This window comes from Daphnia pulicaria, chromosome 11 (genome assembly GCF_021234035.1).
Source record: "Daphnia pulicaria isolate SC F1-1A chromosome 11, SC_F0-13Bv2, whole genome shotgun sequence".
Taxonomy (NCBI): Eukaryota; Metazoa; Arthropoda; class Branchiopoda; order Diplostraca; family Daphniidae; genus Daphnia; species Daphnia pulicaria.
Window position 1 is genome coordinate 2,484,548 of NC_060923.1, and position 21,135 is coordinate 2,505,682.

Consider the following 21,135-nt stretch of genomic DNA (forward strand, 5'->3'; position numbering starts at 1 on the left):
ATCCTTACCTCCTCGTTTTCCGGCTTGGACTGTTGAAGAGAACAAAGGTGATCCTGTTGACACAGCCCAACAAATCCCGTTGGTGCCATTTCAACCGCTGATCGTCTGTCTGCGTATTTTGGGTGTCGAACTCGATCCTGCAATCCTGAACGAATCCTCAAAATGTTATCGTTACCTGTCCTGGTCGCTAGGACTGTTTTTCCTTCTCTCGAACGGCTTGTGCAACCTTTTTGCGGGTGTTCTGGGACAAAGGAAGAACATCTACGAGCATAACAAAGCCGTCCTCTCCAGCACTTACAATCAGTCGTTAATAGATGGGAATAATTCGACCATATCCTCCGTCATGTCGTGGAATCTGATCATCGATTACGTCAATTACGGTGTCCTAGCCTTCGGCGTTCACGCTTCCCTCTTCGTCATTACTCGCCAACAGAAATGGAAATTGCTCTGGGACAATGTCCAGCAGATATTACAACATCACAACGAGTTTAAACAAATAAGCAAGTCGATCCGTCGTGTAACTATCACTGGCCTTCTCATTGTTATCTTGGTACATTTATTAATTAATTATTCTACATTGAAATCAACTTAATTCTTTTTACGTGTATAATTCAGGAATCTTTGTGGTTGGCCAGCTCGCCATTGTACTTCATGAGACTAGATGACACACATCAGGTGCTTGTAGTTATTTTCAGATCATTCGCCTATTTATTCCACGTTTACGCCTTTTGCGGATTGTTGGTATTCGCCCTAATCGGGTGGACAGTGGCGCAGGGATTCCGTAGTCTCCACCGGGAATTAAAAAATAGTTCCTTGTTCGCCACCAGCGCCGACATCCGCCCGGAAGAAAAAGAGGAAATGATTCAAGAAATATTGACCGATTGGAAAGGACTTCACGTTTTATTGTGCGACGCTGTGGACGGAATTAACGATTGTTTCGGTCCCGTTCTACTCATTTGGGTGGCTCACATCTTTGTCGGTTTCATCGCCACTCCGTTTTACATTTTCGGCGGTTTCCGGTCCTCGCAAACGACCAACACGACGATTATTGCCCTAAACCTTTCCCTAATGGTCATGCTGTCTTTTCACCTGTTTGTTATCACTGGAATTCCAAGTCACATCTGGCAAGAGGTATAGCACGGTTATTATACTTGCTATTATCGAATTAATTTAATTATAATTAAGGCCATTGAAAACGGGAAACTGTTGCAACAAGTCAACCTGAAAGACTCCAATCATCTGCAGGAGCAGGTATAGTCCTGGTTTATTGACCTGGTCCGCATTATAATATTATCTAATTACTTTGAATAAAAAGGTGAACATGTTGACAACCGAAGTTTTCCTGTCGCTGCCCCGCATCACAGCCATGGAATACGTAGACTTGGATTTTTCGATGATTCCTACCGTAAGAGCGCCTTTAATTTAATAGAGTTACATAGAACATGAAATAATAATTGTTGAATTTTAAAATTCGTTTTAGCTGATTGGAACTACGTTGACTTATTTGATAATTCTGTGTCAGTTCCAGTCATCAGAGGAATAAAGTTTAACCACGGTCTGCAAACTCAATTTTGGTGTGCTCCGTGCGCGGATCAAATCCGCCGGATTTCGCTATCGAAGCTACAGGTAGAATTCCGTTGGAGGCTGTCCTGAACGACCTTGGACAAAGTTATGTTATTTTTAAACCCCCCCCCCACTTCCTCTATCGTAACAAACCGCAATAAAACTACATTTTGAAAAATATTTCGATAGTTTCTAAAAAATACTCCCCCTTCATTTTAATATTTTTCTTTTTGTCAATTCCAATTTTTCAGACCCCACCTTCTAATCGTCTCTAATAGTGTCAACCCCTCCCCACCTCTAACATATTGTAGCAACAATTTGTCGATATATTTGTTGCCGTCAGTGTATTATTTGTGATTGATTGGTTTATCATGTGAAATATTCACTGAGCCAAGACAACGGAAGGTCCGATAATTGTTATACCTACGTTCTTATTATCTACTGTCTTTATCGGCAAATAAAATTCCAGTTAAATGTTTTTCTTGACTGAAATACATTGACGTAATCATCCAAAGTGGATCCACGTCATCCAATGAGATCAACGCAAACAAACGCCGGAAATGGTTTCGTAAATGAAGCGACCGTTGCTCGTTCCAGTTATCCCCCGTGAATAAATTAAATTAATAACAATATAAAATATTAGAAAAAGGTATCGGAGTAGCAAAATGATTTCCAGTTGATGGGAGCGATGGCGTCGGTTAGGACGGACGAACCTTTACCTCCGAATATTCAGCAGGATCGCTCCTTTGTAAGAAATAACGGCGATCCTGTCGACACAGCCCAACAAAACCCGTTACCATGTCAACCGTTGGTCGTCTGTCTGCGTATTTTGGGGGTCGAACTCGATCCTGCATCAATCCTGAATCAATCATCAAAGTGTTATTTTCGCTACCTGTTACTGGGACTGTGTTTCCTTCTGTTGAACGCGTTCTTCACCATCTTTACGGCGGTGGTTGAGCACAATTTGTTTGTCCAAATGTACAACATGGACACGCCGACCAATTATTCGTCAGTCGATAACAATTCAACAGTTCCCTCCGTTATGTCCTGGAATCTTACCGTCGATTACGTCAATTACGGTGTCCTTTACATCGGCGTTCACGCTTCCCTCTTCGTCGTTTCACGCCAATCGAAATGGAAATTGCTCTGGGAAAATGTCAATCAGATTTTACTACATCACAACGAGTTTAAAGAAATAAGGAAGTCGATTCGTTGTGTAACTATCGCCGGCCTTCTGATTGCTTGTTTGGTAATCCACAAAACAAATTGAATTATTATTACGCAACCATTAATACAAGTTCAATTATTTTTGCCACAGGAAACGTTAGGAATCATGAGCTGTTCCTTAGTTATCTTTGATTTTGACAAAGGAGTGACGCTAGAATTTTATTTCCGCCCGATTGCCAACTTCTTTTACTTTTACGCCACTTGCGGATTGCTGTTATTCGCCATCATCGGATGGACAGTGGCGCTGGGATTCCGCAGTCTCCACCAGGAACTACTAGAAAACAGTTTGCTGGCCACCTCTAACACTAACGGCTGTCCGGAAACGGTCTCTATGGCTGAAAAAGAGGAACTGATTGAGATGTTGGCCAATTGGAAACGACTATACGTTTTGTTAATCGACACTGCGGATGGAATCAACGATTGTCTCGGCCCTGTTCTACTCATTTGGGTGGCTCACATCTTTGTCGGTTTCATCGCCATTCCGTTTTACATCCTCGACGGAATTCATTTCAACACTGGATCGTTGAGTTCCTCCTGGGTTTTGCTGATCATGAACTTTTGTCTTTTTTCCCAGCATCTTTTTCATTTGCTGATCATCACCGCAATTTCCAGTCGCATCTGGCACGAGGTTTTACATTAATATAAATGTTTAATTATTTTAATTGAATTTTTTTTTCTTATGTAAGGCAGCTGCAAATGGAAAATTATTACAGAAAGTGAATCTGCACGATTTCTACCATCTCCAAGACCAGGTAGAGCCTTAGTTGGGCAAGCTCTTGCGTGATTGTCGGTGATTGCTTTATGTTGTCTTATTGCACGGTCTTGCAAGCAGATTTTGTAGAATACCAAACTAATATCATAAGTTCATAACTTCTATAAATTATTATTTCTTTAAAATAAAAAGGTGAACATGTTGACGACCGAAGTTTTCCTGTCGCTGCCCCGCATCACAGCCATGGAATACGGAGACTTGGATTTTTCGCTGATTCCTACCGTAAGAGCCGAAAAGAAATTCGCTTTTAACCCACTTTAAAAATAATGGTTCCAATTCAAATGTGCATTACAGGTGATTGGCACTTCTTTGACTTATTTGATAATCTTGTGTCAGTTCCAATCGTCGGAGCAGTAACAACAACTGATGGGCATACCTCTTAACAGAAATTGATCCATCGCAAACGAAGCGCTATTCCCATTTTTTTGGACCCATTTCATCAAAATGTCATTTATTTTATTGTTTTGAATATAACGGCTGGTCCCATTGGCCAAGGCAATCGATGTGCATGCGCTTCTAATGAGATAAATTGTTATACACAAATCGAAAATGTCACTCCATACTGAGGATATAATATAAAGCAATTACTCAAAGTGCATCCTGCTGCACATATTCGAATTAGTTATCAGCATCGATTCAGGACGTACTACACCAGAAACATTTCAATGAGCGATTTGACCTTTCAAGCTCTCGTCAAATGGAAAAGAAACAATTTCCAGAGTCAATCAAATAATAGTAATGACATTTTACGTGCGTGTTTTATATAAATGACACACCCTTTAACATTCAGTTGATGGGAGCCATGGTGTCGGTTAGGACGGACGAATCTTTACCTCCTGGTTTTCCGGCTTGGACTGTGGAATTGAACAATGGCGATCCTGCTGTTGACGATGAGGCGCATGAAAACAACCCGTTGGTGCCATTTCAACCGTTGATCGTCTGTCTGCGTTTCTTTGGCGTCGAACTCGATCCTGCAATCCTGAATAAATCATCCAAATGTTATCGTTACCTGTCATGGTCGCTGGGACTGTTTTTCCTTCTCTCGAATGGAATCTGCAACATTTACAATGCGATTCTGACTAAAAATGAGATCGCTGGAGATGGAAACGCAACTGATGTGTTATTTCTATCGTCAATCGATGGGGATAATTTGCCAATCACGAAATCCACTACCATGTCGTGGAATCTCATCATGGACTTTATCAACTATGGTTCCCTCGCTATCGGAGTTCACGCCTGCCTCTTCATTCTTTCTCGTCAAACGAAATGGAAATCGCTTTTAGACAATGTCCAGCAGATATTGCAAGAGTTTCCGGACTTGAACAAGATCATTCGTCGCCTCACCATCGCTGGTCTTTTCATTATTTTCTTGGTATTTATATTTAATCACACCAGCAATTTGAACATCAGTTAAATCAAGGCGCTCAAAGTTGATGTTGTTCTTGTTATTATAGGAAATATCGTTCTATGTTGGCCTGTCGTCCTTTGGCTTCGTGGAACTGACTAATGCTGACGGGCAATTGTTCAACGATTTATTTTTCGGCTGCTTTGCAAACATATTTCTATTTTACCCATTGGCCGGTCTGTTGTTGTTCACCTCGATTGGCTGGACGGTGGCCATGGCATTCCGCAGCTTCGGCCAAGAACTAATTAGCAAAAATTTGCCGACGACGACAGCTAATACCAAAAGCAATGATGATGATGAAGCTTCGTTAAACGACGGTTTTCATCTCATGATAGTCAAGTGGAAACAGCTTTACATATTATTGTGCGACACTGTGGATGGAATCAACGATTGTTTCGGTCCTATTTTACTCATTTGGGTGTCTTACATCTTTGTCGGCTTCATCGCCGCTCTGTTTTACGTTGCTGATGAAGTTCACTTTAATTCGGCATTATTGCTATATCCTAGTTGGGCCATGCTGATCATGAGCAGCGTCCAAGTGGCCCAGCATCTTTTACATTTTCTAATCATCACCGGAGTTCCGAATTACATCCGCCGAGAGGTATACTATACCTACATTTATTTTTATTGCTGGTTATAGGAATGTTTAATTTCACACCTTTTTAAAAAGGCAATCAGCATGGGTAAGCTTCTAAAGAAAGTCAATCTATGCGACTCTCATCTTCAAGAACAGGTGCGACGTAATAATATATAAGCTTTTGTTTGCAATTATTAATGGAACTGCATATCATTTGTTTTAACAGGTGAACGTTTTGACGACCCAAGTGTCACTTTCCATTCCCCGTATTACGGCGATGGAATTCGGCGACTTGAATTTGTCTCTGATCCCCAAGGTAATACTATATCACATCCAAAAAGCTATTACATCGCAAACTAATAATAAATTTGAATTTGTCGCAGTTGATCGGTACCTCGTTGACTTACTTGATTATATTGTGCCAGTTCCGGTTGTTGGAAAAGAATTAACTCATTCAATCTCATCATAGTCGCTGTTTTGGCATATTATATAATGTAATTAATTCAGAGTGAAATAAAAATCGACTGGCTCGGAATAGTCAACGGTGCTGTTGATTCCATTTGGCTCGTCAGTGACGACGACGCACTGGGTGACATTGGTGTAGAAATCCTCGGTGGCTAAATGAGAATGATTCATATGATTTTGTGACACGGTCATCCAGGCGATAAAACGACGTAACCCGCAAGCAGAGGGGACACTGGGCATTCCCATCGTGAAGACACTGTTATTCATCATTAGATTTATTTATAATAGAGAAAATAAATTGATGTGATATGATAACAACTCACCTGGTTGAATTGGAAGAAAAGCGGAGGACGACTCCAGCTTTTTCCGTGCACATTCCGGAGTAGTAAACGTCGTCTATGGGCATCATGGGCGTCGTTTGCAGAGCTGCCAACAGCGGGAGGATGGTCCTGCTGGGAAACAGCACAGCCGGTCCCAGGAAATATGGAGGATATTCATTCCACGGCCAATCTTCAAAAGTCATGTTCCATTTACCATCTGATTGCAACAGAATAATTATTTCAAGTCTTTCAAATGTGCGTATTATATAATATACTACCTCGAGCTGGCCACAAGTTTCCAGCTGCCGAGCCGAACATACTCTGATTGGACTGATGGCGGTAAGTTTGAACGAAACGGGCTAAATTGCGCACGTTGACGTAGACGTCGTCGTCCACTTTGGCAACGAAATCCACTTTGGCGCAGAATCTGTACAGCCAGTTGAACAGACCGGCCACCTTGAGAGACAAATTTCGATAGAAATCTGAAATTCCGATTTGAATCATGTCACCGTGAGTGTTGGCCTCTTGTTCAATTTGGTTTTGCGTCACGTTGTTGTCCGTCAGAGCCAAAACGAAAGCGAATCCAGCAATTCCAATTAGATCCGCTTCAATGTGCGGGGCTTTTAAATGATTTTTCCATGTCTGTCGAATGATTTTCCGTCTTTCGAAATTACCCGGGGCTGAATTGACAAGTAAGACAATAGTTTGATTGGCGATAAATTGATCCTGGCACGGCGGAATGGAGATGGGAAATGTGAACGATAGGACGTCGTTGATCACCGGTCCGAATTCGGGAATTAGCGGCTCTACACCGACCAAAGGAGCCAATCCCAATCGAGCCACGGTGTAGCGGGTGTAGTTGTCCACTCCGGGATAAGCAGTATTGCGTAAATGATTGGCCAAATAGTCGAAAAACTCGCGATCGATAGTCAAATTCGTTTCTGCTGGAATTGGATTTTCGATTAGTGAAATGTTGCTGGTGATGTGCTCCGGAGAATTGTTTCGTATCGCCAGCAATTGGTTTTCCATTTGTTTCGTTCTGTTTGAAATTTGCACTTCGGTCTGAATAACAAATCAGAATACAATATCCACTTGTATGTTTAGAACAGTAGATTGTGTCGTGAAATTATTACCCAATGGGAGGAGGTTTGGTGAGTGAAGTAAATCAAATAGGTGCCACAAGCGATGATGAGGAGTAGCGACAATACAGATCTCGAATAAACGGGAACCATTTTTCCATCCAACCTCTGGGGTTTGGGTTAACTTTCTTTCTGGTAAGCATGATGTAAAGGTCATCATCTATTTCCCTAACTAAAATCTTGTGAGAAATATAATACGGTCACCAAATATTGCTGGAGTATATAAGCGCTGTGTCCCCTATTTTTATAAAAAAAGAAGGAGGCTATGCACATGCCGGTATACTTTCCGACAATGCACGCTGAAAGCATAGCTATAGAGAGACTGTCTATATATAATAGAAAGTTCCGTGTGTATATAAGAGCCGACACAGTGTCACCTTCCTATATTATTATATCTGTTTGATCTGATATTTATTATCCGGCCATCGCTTTCGGGGTTCATTCACTCCGGGGGGGGGGGGGGGCCAACGGTCCTTGAGGAAGGTCAAGACATCCAGCGCTTCCATCCGTTAGTATATAAATATATACCTGCTCTATTGATGGTTATTGTTTAAGACGGTTTCATTATTTTAAAATGAATAAGCATCTCATTGGATCTTTTCTGTTATATACACACGAAAAGGAGGCTAATGCTATTAAGTTGATTATTAGCTTTATCAAGTTTGAGGATAATCAAGAGCCTTTTTGTTTCACCAGTGACATTCGACGGTAATATACACGCGGCTATACAATAACTACTGTAAGGCCCTCGAGCCTTGAGTTTGGATTTCTCGTGTATTTAAGCCTAGCATTGCATTCCATCCATCTCCCAGTTGCAGATGGACTGCGAAAGCCTCCACAGTTGCAATCCATTCGCGGTGCGTCCAGCATCAATTTCGGAATGATGCAGGCATTCCGATGTCAACATTTCTACGTCACCGCTCTGACGACGGGATTGTTATTAGTTTCATTTCACTATTCGACTAATGTCGGAATCAAATCGACAGTTTCACACAAGGACAGCGACAGGCATCAGCTAGTAATTCAATCACATCACCAGCCTGAATGGGCTAAAGCGAATTATCCTTGGATTGGCGATCCTCACTGTCAACATTTACCCGTTCAAGTATGTGTTCGGCCCGACATTTTACAGTTCAATCATTTCAATTTGATTTGTGTTTGGATACAGTTTGCCAAGAATAAAACCCGTCCGAAATGGGCGTTAACTTCTTTCCCCGGAAGCGGAGTGACGTGGACTCGTCAGCTCATCGAAGGTGCAACGGGGTGAGTAGTATTTATTTTCAAATAAATAAAATCTATTTCAATTTAATTAATAATTAATTTTTTAAATTGTAATAATCATTAATCATAGAATATACACGGGGACCGTCTACGGAGCCATAGAACCTCCGATCGTGGCAACAGGTGGCGATTAACATTTTTTTTCAAATTTAATGGCGCGTAAATAATAAATCTAAAGCTTTCATTCTGCGTGAAGGAAGACACCACGGTAATGAAGCTCATTTCAATTGCGGCTGCACGATCCTCATCAAAGACCACGACGGCACCGAGGTGGATAACCTCCCCGCATACCTTGAAGAAATACGCAACACTTCGGTAGGTATTAATAATTAAGAGAGCAGCTTACTATATTCTTTTCAAATTAGAAATGGTCAGACTAAAAAATTGTGTGGCCATCACAGATGAATGCGGCGCGGAGAGAACAGTACGAAAAGCGAGCGATCCTTCTCCTTCGAAATCCCATTGACGCTTTGTTCACGTTCCGTCACTACATAATGGCCGGAGATGATCAAAAGGGGGCAGTGTCGCCAATGACTTTCAAGGGTCCTGCCTGGAACCATTACGTCAATTACGTGGCGTACGCATGGGCGGATCACGTCATACGTTGGATACAAAACATTCAAAACGGGACCGTCATCTTCTACGAACTGCTCCTGCAAGACACCGAGGCCGAACTGAATCGGCTCTTGCGGGCCGTCAACTTGACCAATCCTGTCGATCCTGAGCGGATGCGCTGCACCCTCAAACATAAGAATCGCTCCGACCGCAAACGTCCCAAAAAGCCAACGTAAATATTAAAAAGTGCCGCACACATTTTATTATTATGGACGTGCACTTATGTCTATATTGATGTCATTAGGATCCCGCTGACTCCTGCGCAATATTCCAAGTTGGTGGCGTCCATCGAAAGAGTCCAGGATAGTCTCCGCCAAAAAGGATGGCCGTTACTGCCCCTGCGCCTTTACAACCTGAAAAAACAGTAGACAAATTTCGTGAACAACATTTTTTGAAAATATTATTTAATTGATTTCGTATTTAGCATCAGTAGGATCGCACCTGATTAATAGTCTTTTTAAAAAAAAGAAAGGAAAGTCAAATATTTTCTGTGAATTGAAATCTCATTTTATTGTATTTCTTCAAATCTCCTTAAATATTATATAATACGACTGAGTAGCCTGTATAGAATTAACAGTATTCCCAGTCCTTGTGATCTGGCGGTCGACACGCTTCCGGACATTTTTCAGGTTTGAGTGTGCCACCGATTCCGCCCACATAGCAACTGCAGTTGCGCCTAGTGGGGAACGGCAACACTTTGATGGGAGACTTGTTGTTGAGTTTACCGTTTCGACAGTGGTAGCTGTCGTGAGCCATCTGATGTATTATTCAAATCAATAATGTCCAGTATGAATAGAAAAAGAAAACAAAAAGTTGATGTAATAGTATATTATGTATACCACGTCGTATTGAGCTGAAGGCCAGAAGATCTTGTCCAGCAAATCTTGGTCGGTGCTTTTCTGTTGGTTTTGGCCGGCTAATATCATGGCTCTCGTCAATCCTTGGACGAGATCTCGGCGTTGGTCAAGTTTCACTCCCCACATTCCTATAAATATAGTCGGTTTCTAAATTGAATGATTTCGCTGAAGCTGATTTCTGATGTCAATAATAATGTGATTATGGCACCTGCCAAAATGGTGGCACTGTGGAATTTGTGGTCCCTCATCAGATGGAAAGTGAAGTTGGACTTGAGCCACTGGTCAACAGCGTCGACTTCCCGCTGCCAGATGACGCTGTCGATATCCCTCGAAATAAAAATGTCCACATTGGGATCGAGCATGACCAAATAGCGGAACATTCGGCCATTGAGGCCTCGCAGGAGATCGGGATCGATGGGTGTCGGTGAAGAGGTGAGACTCGCAATCATCTCGGTTAGACTGCACAAGTCGACGTGACTGAATTGGCAGCTCAGTTCAGACAGCTGGTTGAAAACGGACTTTTCATCTGGGTGTTCACTTTGATTGCGGAAATTGTGGTAAATGCGGACAATCCAGCCCGGGTAGGATTTCTCCGCTGTCACTGAAATGTTTCTCAACAATTTGACGAAACGATCCGACACGGAAACGTTTTCCTTCTGGCCAGTGCCGAACAAGGAATAACTGATGACTTTCTGGTGGGCTCCGCGTGCCGATGAATCCAAACTGCACCACCGGAATGACCCGGGTGTCGTTAGCACTGACCAAGTTGTTGAATTTTTGTCAACAGCATTGAACGTCCGGTTGCAATTGCGCTGTGACGTGCTTTTCTCTGTCGTTGTTTGCTGCATCACTTCCGTCACTGCATCGATGACAGTTGACGGCTGAACGGTTTCAGTGTTAATTGAATTCACAGCAGATGACACCGCATTCTGAGGTGGTGATAGTCCAACAAATTGCCAAAAGAAAATAAAAAAAGCCAACGCGAAAAGGACAAATCCTAAAAATAAATTTCGGGCGTTGAACTTGGCCGGTTGGATCATTTTCTATTGCTGCCCAGCGGCGTTGTCACCCGCAACTGCTGTGGTATGATCCGACGTACCACCAAATTGAAACTTGTTGTTCTCTCTCGTTCACCGCGATAAGAACAAAAGACAACACGTTATAGCTTTCCCTATTGTGATGTTGAAAGTGCTTATTCCTATAGTAGTATCTATATATTCCCTTATCAGGATTTCGAAATGTCTAATTACTAGGATCAATGTTCTCTCTGTTTTACGTATCGCAAAAGACCATGGGGAATTGTAAATGTCTCCATACACCTATAGATTCCTAGAATTTTTCATACTTCAACATTCCATTTTATTTCCTTTCGGAGATTATTAGTTAACGAGTGCCGAGATTTTATTGGTGGGTACGCTGGCTGATTATGGGTAGTTTTATTTTTATTTGAACGCCAAAAGCTGCTTGTAAATTTTATTTGCTATTTCATTAAAAAATTGAATTATTTTTAGGACTGCGTCAATGAGTACACAACAACACCGTACCCGCGGTCAACCTCAATAAAAAACTTGTATTTTTAAACGTTGATTTCCTTCCCAAAAGAATTTCCCTCCTTATCTCATCCATGCAGTCGGTCTGAAATCGCCTAAAGGATTAAACAAACTGAATAAGTTATTACGTGAACCGTTCCGTCATCCGTCATTTGTTGAAGGAAATCTCATTTCAGTACATCACAGCATAGCCCAAGGCGTCTAGGATATCTTATAATAATATTTTATTTTGGGTTACTACATCAGACATATGGCCCTCAGATGACAAGAGACAGACCCACAAAATTACAGCATGTATCAGATCAGGCCGTGTGAGTTGCATAACTTTTCGTTTTCATGCACAACATCCAAATCGACCGAAATACGCTCTTTTCGAGTAAACTGAGGGACTTATTTCAGTATATAATTCTAATGACGACTCGATTTTCTGTCTCATCACACGTCATCTCAATTCTCAACCAAATTGAAAAAAAGTCTCGACTTGTTACGTAACTAATAAAATTCGTCCTAAGGGAATAAATGTACTAACGCGCATGTATATTCATCCCGCAAGAAAATGTGATGTCCGGTGATGTCTAGGCGGTATATAACAGCATTTGCCCGTCATCACAGCCAAAGCCTCACGGCCATCATATGTCGTCCGACTCCCATAGGACTCGTTTCCCAAATACAAAATGGGACGTCTGTCTACGTGGAACCAACTCCCGGATGAGTTTTCTGTTGGCCGTTTCTGTTTATTTCTCAGTCTGATTTCAACAATAACAGACAACGTTCTGAACATATTTCAGTGCGGATCAAATGGTGCTCCAGTGTCAACATTTTTACTTTTTGGGCGTTTTGCTGTTTGGTCTTTCGCTGACGATGGTGATGACATTCCGCTCGACCAACATCAACTCGATCAGCGTCGTCGTCGATTCAGGACAAAATCAAAATTCAAATCAAAATCAAACAACAACGTCAAAACCCAATAAACAGTTGGTCGAACTTGGACAAGTGAGTTATCCTTGGATTGGCGATCCGACATGCCAACATTTTCCCGTTCAGGTATGAAAAATTCCTGCAATCCTATTTTTTTACTAAGTATTGAATTATTGAATTTGTGTTTGGATACAGTTTGCCAAAAATAAAAGCCGTCCGCAATGGGCGTTAACTTCATTCCCCGGAAGTGGAGTGACGTGGACTCGTCAGCTCATCGAAGGTGCAACGGGGTGAGTATATCTATTCCCAAACAAATCAAATCGATTTCAATTTGACTAATAATTAATTTTGATTGTAATTATAATTCAAAGGATATACACGGGAACCGTCTACGGACCCAGCGAACCCAGTATTTTAGACGGTAGGATTTCCCCTTATAATAAAATCGGAGAGTAGCCTATAGAATCGACTAATAATCATTTGTAAATATTTAAAAGGGAATCACCATGGCAACCAAGCAGACACAGACTGTGGTTGCACGATCCTGATTAAAGATCACGGATACCCGGAGACTTATCCATTCGTGGGAACGGCGGGACCCTACGAAAACCGTGGGATCCTCCTCATCCGGAATCCATTCGACGCTTTGTTCACCTTTGTCCACTTCCTGTGGAGTGGCAACGATCAAAAAGGAACAGTTTCGTCAGATCTTTTGACTGGTCCAGAGTGGGAGGATCACTTTCAATACGTGTCCAAAGAATGGGCGGAGCATGCGATCCGCTGGATACAAAACATCCGAAACGGGACCGTCATCTTCTACGAACTGCTCCTGCAAGACACCGAGGACGAACTGAATCGGCTCTTGCGGGCCGTCAACTTGATCGATCCTGTCGATCCTGAGCGGATGCGCTGCACCATCAAACATAAGAAACGGACGGACCGCAAACGTTCCGTAAAACCCAGGTAATATACTCCATTAAATTAACCATTTTAAATTGGGGCGGAAAAAGTCTTATTGATTTTCACTATAGGATCCCGCTGACTCCTGCGCAATACTCCAAGATGCTGGGGTCCATCAAACGAGTCCAGGATAGTCTCCGCCAAAAGGGATGGCCGCTGCTACCCCTTCATCTCTACAATCTGCACAATGGTGAGTCACTGGGCGTAATATAAAGTTTTGAAATACTTTTCTTGGTTTAATTTATTTCATTTCACACAAAGTTAATAATTCAAATACACGATTAGAAAACTACCGAAAGAATTTGCGTTAACAAAGTTATAATAAGCGAACATTCCACACATCCGCCCAGCATGCGAATAATCAAATCCAATCTCGACATATTATTTAATTAGATGAAATAAAGAATTGACGAAATTGTTGGGCGCCTCATATTATTAGCAGTCGATAACAAAGAATTTCGGCAATTCAAAGTTTCGACTCGCTGCGAGGAACGGAAGAGCCGTAACGGCGTTTGACGGGCTTGCTGTTGCCGGTCGTGCGGATGGCGGAGCGGAATTCGCGTAGCATTCCCTTCCAGAAGCTTCCGCCTTGCTCGTTGACGACTTGACGAGCCTCCCAGGCGAATTCGCACAAACTGATGAAGGCGGCGATCAGGAGGCCGCCCACCAGGACCACAAAGACTCCGCCGACGTTGGCCAATCCCAGTTCGCTGGCCGCCGAGCTCCCGCCACCTTCGTCCTTTTTTATTATTCCAATTTGTCATTTGATTAAATTGACAACATCATTTGAATTGTATAATTAAGACTCACTTTGCAAGCCCCGCCTCCTCGTTTTTCCTTCCACCATCGACTCTTGAGGATCAGGAGCCGATTGGTTTCCTGGAGTTTGAGGATGGCCTGACTGATGGCCGCCCTGTACGGCGATCCTATTACATCCGTTGGAATAGGCAAATTAGGATGATGTCATGTTATAAGATTGGGTAATGTCTATAGACCTGTTTTCATGGCTATTCCGTAGCCTTTGGAGTCGATCATGCCGCCGACTTGGGTCAAATCGCAGATCCTCTCTGTGAAGAATTCGATGGTCGACGATTCCATCAGGAAAGCGTAGAGACCCTTGGAGTTCTGCACGCGTTTGACGCCTTCCATGGTGTTCTTGGTGAACGGGCCGGGATTGCTGGGCGTCGACGAGCGATTGATGGCTTCCATAAACTGCCACATCCGCTGGTAGTTGGCGATTTTGGCGTCCTGTTAAAAAAAAATCAATTAAAATCGATTGACCTTATTATTATATAATAATTAAGTAATCAAAGGATGACCCTGAAGAAGGGTCCGGTTGTTCCGGATTCGACCAGTCCGTATTTGATTTTCGTCTGTTTGGCTAAATCGTCGACGGACGAGATGGGCGACTCGACCCGTTCGATGGTGAGAAAAGCGGCCAAGTTGGCCGTGTACGAAGAAATGATGATCATGGTAAAGAACCACCAAATGCCGGCCACCATTCGAGTCGATGTGGCTCTTTAAAAATTACAAAAATTCAATCAATAGGATAAACATGGATCTGATTATTTTAAAATGACTTGATTACTTTGGGGCTAAATCGCAGCCTTGCTGCATGAGCGAGCCGATGGTGAACCAGGTGCTGTTGAGGAAATTGAAATTGTTCTCCAATTCCTTTGGATTGGGATCGCACGGGTGAGGATTGACCCACTCGAGTGGCGTCAGCCTAATGTCGAGCCGAAGGAATGAAATCTATGCCATCACTATACTATCAAATGTTGATTTATTATTACCTGGCCAGAATGAACAGCGACAGGGAAATGCCGACGTAAGCGGCGCACATGTAAATCCAGACCTCGACGGAGAACGGTGACAGGAAAGAGAACAAACTGGGCGGCTGCTTCTGCGGCTTCTTGTACAAAATGCTGATGCCTGTCGTTACGATTGAATTAGATGTCTGATTTTGGAATTCAATTTAAGAATATGATATTACCGGTATTCATAAAGGGCAGGGAAAAGTCAACGGCCTGCTCCCGGTCGTAGGTGATGCTCAAATCGGCGATGCCCAAATCCGCTTTCTATATAGACAATTGAAATATTGTGACCATCAAATCAGCAATCAAGGAGGTGCCTTATTATTATTATTAGTAATCTAGTAGCAATTGGAAATTGATTATTGAGACTTGAATATTTTTCAAAGAAAAAGAAAAAGAACCTCATCCTGTAATTCGCGGATGACTCCGTTCCATTCTCCCGTTTCCGGATTGAGTGATCCGTAGTTGGAATCGGCTACTATCTGCAGCGTGTACTTGAAGCCCGAGAGTTTCGACACTTCGTCGATGACGTCCACCACGAATCCCTCGAACCGGTCGTTGCCCGCCAACATCTTGGACGATTCTTTCAACATGAAATAAGGGTCGCTCTGTAATGATATAATAGACGAGGTCAATATCAAATTTCAATCATCCGGTGGTAGATCATCATTCGATTAGCCCCGTACCAGTTTGGACGAAACAATCAGCGTTTTATTGACGAGACTATCGGCCAAAAGGGGCGTGGCCTCCGTCGTGGTGGGCCGGGTGATGTTGGCGCCGTCGATGGGATTCCACGAGCTGACGGACGTCAATCCTTCCGGCGTCAATTCCAAAATGTTCAGATGAAAGAAGGTCCGATAGCCTTGCGTGTCAAATTTGATGAAGCCCGTCAGACCTTCCATTTCCACCTGCCATGGATAATTAAGAGTCGTGTTATACTTGATTCAATTATTTATTACACTTACTAGGGTCATGTAATTGATGAGACTGTTGCCGTGAATCCAAGTGTCGGTGCCGTCGCAATTCAACGGTTTGACACGAACGTCCTGACTGCGATCCAATTCGCCCAGCGCTTTGGCGATCATGTGCACCGCATCGTAAGTCAACGCCGTCTCCGTCTAATTCATAAATGGATGATTAGGAAATTTAGACGTTTCCTCCAATTCAATCTATACAGTACGGTAAAAGTAGTTGCGTTTGGGTTCATGACAGCGGGATTGTAATAGCGACTGGTACTGCTGTACGCCTTGGTCAAATTAGCGGCTTTGATCTTGTTGAGATCGACCAATCGCAGTCCGGTGATGTTGGTGCCGCTGTACTTGTAATCCTCCAAGTCCAGTGTGTGCAGATCCTGTTATTCATTCATGTCATGAGATTCATCTTGATTAAGTTACCGGGGTGATTGAATAAAAATACCAAAGATGTGATGAAGAAGGAATAGGAAGATGTGATCAGACCGACTTGCTGGGCCTGTTTCAAAACGACGGCCAAGGTTTCGGCCGAACAGTCCAGCACAATTTGTCGTTCTCCTTTGCCATCGATTTCTTTCAAAAGTGGCCTGTTTCCATCACGTCCAGATATAATTCATTCATTATAATTTGAAAGCATTAAATTTTTAATGACTTACCGGTAATTATCCGTTTGAGGTAATTTCCGCACGTTGATTTTGTAGCCGGAAGTGGTTGAGACTTTGAGCAAGTGCTGGAGTCTCACCATGGCTTCCTCCTCCTCGTAGAGAATGGTGAATGCGGTCCATTCCCAGGTGCGGATGACGTCCACGTACGCCTGCCCTAAAGCCGTTGGGTGCGGATGCAAATTGATGGCGTAGTGGGTCCGGCGGAGTCTCGATTGACAGCCCGTGTTGACGTGTGGAATTTCCAAGGCATCGCAAATGGACTGGATGTGAGACGAAGTCGACGACGACGATGGGCCAAGAACAGCCGCCAATCCGTTGCGGAGCATCTGACACACTGCAAGAAATTTGGGATCACAATTTAAATTTTAACACAATCAAATCAACATAATCATGTTAAGATTGGTACCTCTTCTCGAGGCGAAATGGGAATCGTTGGGCGGTAGACGTTCACTTAAAGAAACCAAATTCGATTTGGGTAGAAATCGGCCATTTTCGTTGATGCGATCCAGTGCCTGCCGGAAGGCGGATTCTGGCATAGGATCGGAGCTATCAAACAATCCTCCTGATTTAAGACATTATAGTCAATTCAATTGAAATTTGTAGACTCTAAACATTTGTCGACTCACCAATTCGAATCACTTCCGGCAGAGCCAATGTCGTTTTAGATGCCAATGTCAATATTATGATGGCGACAAGTAAACACGAATGAATAGAAGACGCCATTGTTGTCGAGAGGATTGAGCATTTGCACGCACGGCGTTGAGTCAAGGCGTGTAGAGTGAACGGACTAGACAAGAAGACGCGCGGCAGGCGCAACCGTGTGGATGAATGCAAAGTTCTAAACTAATTTAAGACTTTTGGGAGAGCTCCTCTTCCTTAGCGCTTAACTCCCCCCACCACCGCCAAATTCTAATAATAAAACTGGGCCTCACAGTCTCATCACAGCTCTGTGACTTTTTCTTTCATGAATTTCAATGGGCGGGTCCATTCCTTATTGACGTGTACGCTCTGCTTCTTTTGCTGTTCATTTTTAATATTATGTGATAATAATTAAGCTTCAACTGGAGTTATATAGGTACGGGATGAATCTCCCTGTACCTTCGGTATGGTCCGCTCGTCCAAACTTTTGCTGGCCAGCAGCTCTTTTCCCACTTCAATCGAATCAAAGTGAAGCGTTGGCCAGTCAAAGAGCCCTTTCATCGCTTACCGGGAAACGAGCCTTTTCTTTAAAGACAAGGAATTGTCTTGGTTCGTGGGATCCTTTCATCAAGAGTGGTGCCAGCTGAAAACTCACATAATAAAGTCTTTAGAAGAAGTTGGTGAAAGCAATTGCGAAATCAGTTAAAATGATTGTAATTCAGATTTGTTGATGAATTTGCCACCCAGCGTCGAGATAACAACATAGAAACTGTTTGATTTATTGAGCCACTAACCCACCGAAGCCTTTTCTAGCAACCACAAGAATTAATTGATAGCCAATCGATGGGAATTCAGAATTCGGATATGTTATTTTATATTGATTTGGTTTTTAGTTTAAATGTTTTCGAAATGACCGCCACAATGACTCATGTAATGGTGGTGCCCCCTGCTGTACAAATTAGTAAACTCTTACGTCAACGATTAGTTTGTTTGAGTTTGAGTCTGCAAGTTGAGCACTCGTCGTTTTCAGCAAACACATAAATAATGGCCTCAGATGATTGGAAAAGTCCCGGATTTCGTCAAAATGTTGCTGCCAGAATGTAAAGATATTGCTGCAAACCGATAAAATGGAAATTCACTTTCTATTTGGTATTAACGTGTTTGTTTTTTCTTCTGCAGTGAAGAAGCCATTCGGCAATCTGGAAATCCCACGACAAAGACAGCGAGTGAAATGGAAACTCACTTTTTCCAGGGGGCCAATAACAAACACAAGTGTGAGTCACTAAATTGTGGAATGTAATGAAATGTTTTCCGTTGTAGGAAGATGTTGGAGTTCTGTATCAACTCACATACTCTTTCTAGTGGTAACACATTATGTGTTACACATACAAAGCTGCACACAATAATAAAGTGAATGAAATATGCTTACATAAAGTCTAGGTTAGTTTAACTTGTATTAAACCATAGCAAATAGCAAGATCGAGGACGATGCTTACTCGTCCTACACACACACAGTAATCTCGAATGCTTTGCTCGTAGACCGAGTTTCTTTCTTCCGAGTCAACGTCATACAGACGAGTAGACGACGATCACCTCAGGCCCGAAACTCCACCTCGGTTTCAGCAACCCAAGCGCAAATAGTTGGTTGTGGAATGTAACCTCAACAGAAGATTATTTGAATTATCTTGCTCGTCTGCTGATACACATAAAAGAATTGAGTAAGACTACAGTTTTTAGCATAGAATAAAAATATCAATTTACAGGTTGATTTTTTCAAGGTGCAAAGGCTTGTGCTCAAGATGGTACTGGAGTTGGAGTAGCCGGACCCCAGGGCAATGTCCAACCAAACAATCCTCAACAGCAAGGTGTGTGATTTGTAACTGAATGTTGAAAACAATTTGTAACAATTATTTAAAAGAATAGGCAATATTGTGAGAACTGAAAAGTCACTCACTTCAACACGGTGATAGACGGGGTAAAGAATTTATTGTAGAACATACATGGCTTTACGGTCCTACATGCGAAGTGCGAGACTTCTCTAGCATGAGGCAGGCAAATACAAAACATAACTACAATGGAAAAAGAATAAACAATAACCCGACAGAATGTGACATCCTGCGACGGGTGAGCCAGAAGGACTGAGCTCCAGATCGACATTTTGCGACGGGTTTTATACCAGTCCAAACAGGGTCAAGCGCGGTCATTGACAGTAGAGTCAAGGTTAGCGTGGGTCATAAAAAAGAAGGGGGAATGACTTGTATCGAGGTCAGCGAGGGAGCATTAAACAAACGAGGGGAATGAACTATTTTGCCGATAACTAGAACGCTGACAGCCAATTCTTACAATATCTCACAACCTCAGATGATGAATCACATGAATGTGAGACCACAAATGATGCAGAACATGGGTGGAATGGATCAACAGCAGCAAATGAATCAAATGGCCCCCAATCAGCAGCAGCAGATGAATCAAATGGCCCAAATCATCAGCAGCAGCAAATGAATCAGATGGCCATGAATCAACAACAGCTAAACCAACAACAGCAAATGAACCAACAACGAATGAACCAGCAACAAATGAATCAAATGGGTGTCAACCAGCAGCAACAACAATTGAATCAACAACAGCAGATGAACCAGTTCAATTCCAACAACAACCCCAACATGAACATTGGCAATCCTCTGATGCAGCAACTGGGTGCCCCCAACCAACAGCAACAACAACAACCCCAAGGAAATGTGGTAAACAACCCAAGTTCGGCCCTCATCAGCCAGTTGAATCAGAATCAACAGCAACAAGCTATGGGTCCAATGGGTGGTGGAATGCCGCGGCCTAGGTTTGCTGGTCCTACTGGCGTTACGGCTACGGCCAAAATGACCCCTCAGCAGCAACAACAGGTCCAGGCTCAGGATCAACAACAGCAACAAATTCTCAACCAGCAGATGTTGATACAGCAGCAACGGAAGCAACAGGCCTAAATGATTCAAAATCCAACGACGCCACAACAGTTTGTTGGCGGCCCTGGAGTTCCGTCCCCTGCTCAACAACAACAGCAGTCAATGCAGCAGCAACAGCCCATGTCGTCGGGTATGAAGACCAGTCACATGAGTGCCCCATCTCCGGCCTATGTCCATTCACCTGGTAACGTCCAGTTGGTCTCCTCACCGGCTGCAGCAGCCCGAATGGGCGGCCAACAACAACAGCAACAACAAAGAAGTTTAAGCAGTTTGTTACCTCCACCATCGCCAAACATGATGAATGTTCCGACTCCAGGAGGCGGAGGCATGTTGCACACTCCCCAAGGTGCCGGAATGGGTGGAATGGGAATGACTGGAGCGGGAGGTGGAATGATGGGCTCCGGTGGAGGTGGAACCGCATCGGCGATGTCGATTCCGAG

The 21,135-nt window shown here is 43.0% G+C and overlaps 6 protein-coding genes and 1 long non-coding RNA gene across 9 annotated transcripts in view; 4 read left to right on the top strand and 3 right to left on the bottom strand.

Annotated features, from left to right (window-relative positions):
* Positions 1–1,189: 1,189 nt before the first annotated feature.
* On the top strand, positions 1,190–4,099 carry LOC124315631. 2 transcript variants are annotated; one of them, XM_046781420.1, is made up of 4 exons: positions 3,094–3,418; positions 3,477–3,542; positions 3,695–3,784; positions 3,857–4,099. In XM_046781420.1, the coding sequence occupies exons 1-4, from the start codon at positions 3,122–3,124 to the stop codon at positions 3,917–3,919; spliced, it is 516 nt and encodes a 171-aa protein (XP_046637376.1). In that variant the 5' UTR covers positions 3,094–3,121; the 3' UTR covers positions 3,920–4,099. The 2 variants fall into 2 exon arrangements, 1 of the variants encoding a protein (XP_046637376.1); XR_006911511.1 differs by lacking the exons at positions 3,094–3,418; positions 3,477–3,542 and adding an exon at positions 1,190–1,251.
* A 4,203-nt stretch (positions 4,100–8,302) lies between these two features.
* LOC124315459 (WSC domain-containing protein 1-like) lies at positions 8,303–9,746 on the top strand. The gene is made up of 6 exons (XM_046781144.1): positions 8,303–8,573; positions 8,637–8,731; positions 8,820–8,872; positions 8,946–9,064; positions 9,151–9,536; positions 9,609–9,746. The coding sequence occupies exons 1-6, from the start codon at positions 8,349–8,351 to the stop codon at positions 9,730–9,732; spliced, it is 1,002 nt and encodes a 333-aa protein (XP_046637100.1). The 5' UTR covers positions 8,303–8,348; the 3' UTR covers positions 9,733–9,746.
* Positions 9,747–9,887: 141 nt separating this feature from the next.
* Positions 9,888–11,283, bottom strand: LOC124315376. Its single transcript, XM_046781018.1, has 3 exons — positions 10,430–11,283; positions 10,204–10,349; positions 9,888–10,120 (listed from the first exon to the last, which is right to left on the bottom strand). The coding sequence occupies exons 1-3, from the start codon at positions 11,259–11,261 to the stop codon at positions 9,935–9,937; spliced, it is 1,164 nt and encodes a 387-aa protein (XP_046636974.1). The 5' UTR covers positions 11,262–11,283; the 3' UTR covers positions 9,888–9,934.
* Positions 11,284–12,533: 1,250 nt separating this feature from the next.
* LOC124315462 (WSC domain-containing protein 1-like) lies at positions 12,534–13,868 on the top strand. Its single transcript, XM_046781148.1, has 5 exons — positions 12,534–12,815; positions 12,885–12,979; positions 13,061–13,110; positions 13,187–13,652; positions 13,721–13,868. The coding sequence occupies exons 1-5, from the start codon at positions 12,570–12,572 to the stop codon at positions 13,860–13,862; spliced, it is 999 nt and encodes a 332-aa protein (XP_046637104.1). The 5' UTR covers positions 12,534–12,569; the 3' UTR covers positions 13,863–13,868.
* Positions 13,869–13,872: 4 nt separating this feature from the next.
* Positions 13,873–18,011, bottom strand: LOC124315144 (glutamate receptor ionotropic, kainate 2-like). Its single transcript, XM_046780603.1, has 15 exons — positions 17,726–18,011; positions 17,506–17,661; positions 17,091–17,433; positions 16,880–17,021; positions 16,644–16,814; positions 16,429–16,581; positions 16,150–16,371; positions 15,865–16,071; positions 15,643–15,727; positions 15,443–15,581; positions 15,238–15,375; positions 14,969–15,167; positions 14,645–14,897; positions 14,460–14,575; positions 13,873–14,388 (listed from the first exon to the last, which is right to left on the bottom strand). Exons 1-15 carry the CDS (start codon positions 17,820–17,822, stop codon positions 14,116–14,118), a joined length of 2,694 nt encoding a protein of 897 aa, XP_046636559.1. The 5' UTR covers positions 17,823–18,011; the 3' UTR covers positions 13,873–14,115.
* A 726-nt stretch (positions 18,012–18,737) lies between these two features.
* Positions 18,738–21,135, top strand: part of LOC124315165 (mediator of RNA polymerase II transcription subunit 15-like) — a 28,422-nt gene continuing 26,024 nt past the window's right edge. The window contains exons 1-3 of the mRNA XM_046780634.1: positions 18,738–18,838; positions 18,918–19,004; positions 19,404–19,456. Coding sequence (XP_046636590.1) covers positions 18,783–18,838; positions 18,918–19,004; positions 19,404–19,456 — 196 coding nt within the window. The 5' untranslated portion in view covers positions 18,738–18,782. The remainder of the gene's footprint in view (positions 18,839–18,917; positions 19,005–19,403; positions 19,457–21,135) is intronic.
* LOC124315732 lies at positions 19,174–19,878 on the bottom strand. 2 transcript variants are annotated; one of them, XR_006911612.1, is made up of 3 exons: positions 19,693–19,878; positions 19,500–19,618; positions 19,174–19,431 (listed from the first exon to the last, which is right to left on the bottom strand). It is a non-coding gene; the product is annotated as an uncharacterized LOC124315732 (long non-coding RNA). The 2 variants fall into 2 exon arrangements; XR_006911613.1 differs by having other exon boundaries at positions 19,174–19,434.

Coding starts and splice junctions, on each gene's coding strand:
- LOC124315631 (XM_046781420.1), top strand. CDS start 3,122: ATGGCTGAAAAAGAGGAACTGATTGAGATGTTGGCCAATTGGAAACGA. Junction 3,419..3,476: donor CCAGTCGCATCTGGCACGAG/GTTTTACATTAA, acceptor TTCTTATGTAAG/GCAGCTGCAAATGGAAAATT. Junction 3,543..3,694: donor TCTACCATCTCCAAGACCAG/GTAGAGCCTTAG, acceptor TAAAATAAAAAG/GTGAACATGTTGACGACCGA.
- LOC124315459 (XM_046781144.1), top strand. CDS start 8,349: ATGATGCAGGCATTCCGATGTCAACATTTCTACGTCACCGCTCTGACG. Junction 8,574..8,636: donor GTCAACATTTACCCGTTCAA/GTATGTGTTCGG, acceptor GTTTGGATACAG/TTTGCCAAGAATAAAACCCG. Junction 9,065..9,150: donor AAGAAATACGCAACACTTCG/GTAGGTATTAAT, acceptor TGGCCATCACAG/ATGAATGCGGCGCGGAGAGA.
- LOC124315376 (XM_046781018.1), bottom strand. CDS start 11,261: ATGATCCAACCGGCCAAGTTCAACGCCCGAAATTTATTTTTAGGATTT. Junction 10,350..10,429: donor CAGTGCCACCATTTTGGCAG/GTGCCATAATCA, acceptor CTATATTTATAG/GAATGTGGGGAGTGAAACTT. Junction 10,121..10,203: donor CTTCAGCTCAATACGACGTG/GTATACATAATA, acceptor ATAATACATCAG/ATGGCTCACGACAGCTACCA.
- LOC124315462 (XM_046781148.1), top strand. CDS start 12,570: ATGGTGCTCCAGTGTCAACATTTTTACTTTTTGGGCGTTTTGCTGTTT. Junction 12,816..12,884: donor GCCAACATTTTCCCGTTCAG/GTATGAAAAATT, acceptor GTTTGGATACAG/TTTGCCAAAAATAAAAGCCG. Junction 13,111..13,186: donor CGAACCCAGTATTTTAGACG/GTAGGATTTCCC, acceptor AATATTTAAAAG/GGAATCACCATGGCAACCAA.
- LOC124315144 (XM_046780603.1), bottom strand. CDS start 17,822: ATGGCGTCTTCTATTCATTCGTGTTTACTTGTCGCCATCATAATATTG. Junction 16,815..16,879: donor CCTTCTTCATCACATCTTTG/GTATTTTTATTC, acceptor AATGAATAACAG/GATCTGCACACACTGGACTT. Junction 16,072..16,149: donor TGATTGTTTCGTCCAAACTG/GTACGGGGCTAA, acceptor ATATCATTACAG/AGCGACCCTTATTTCATGTT.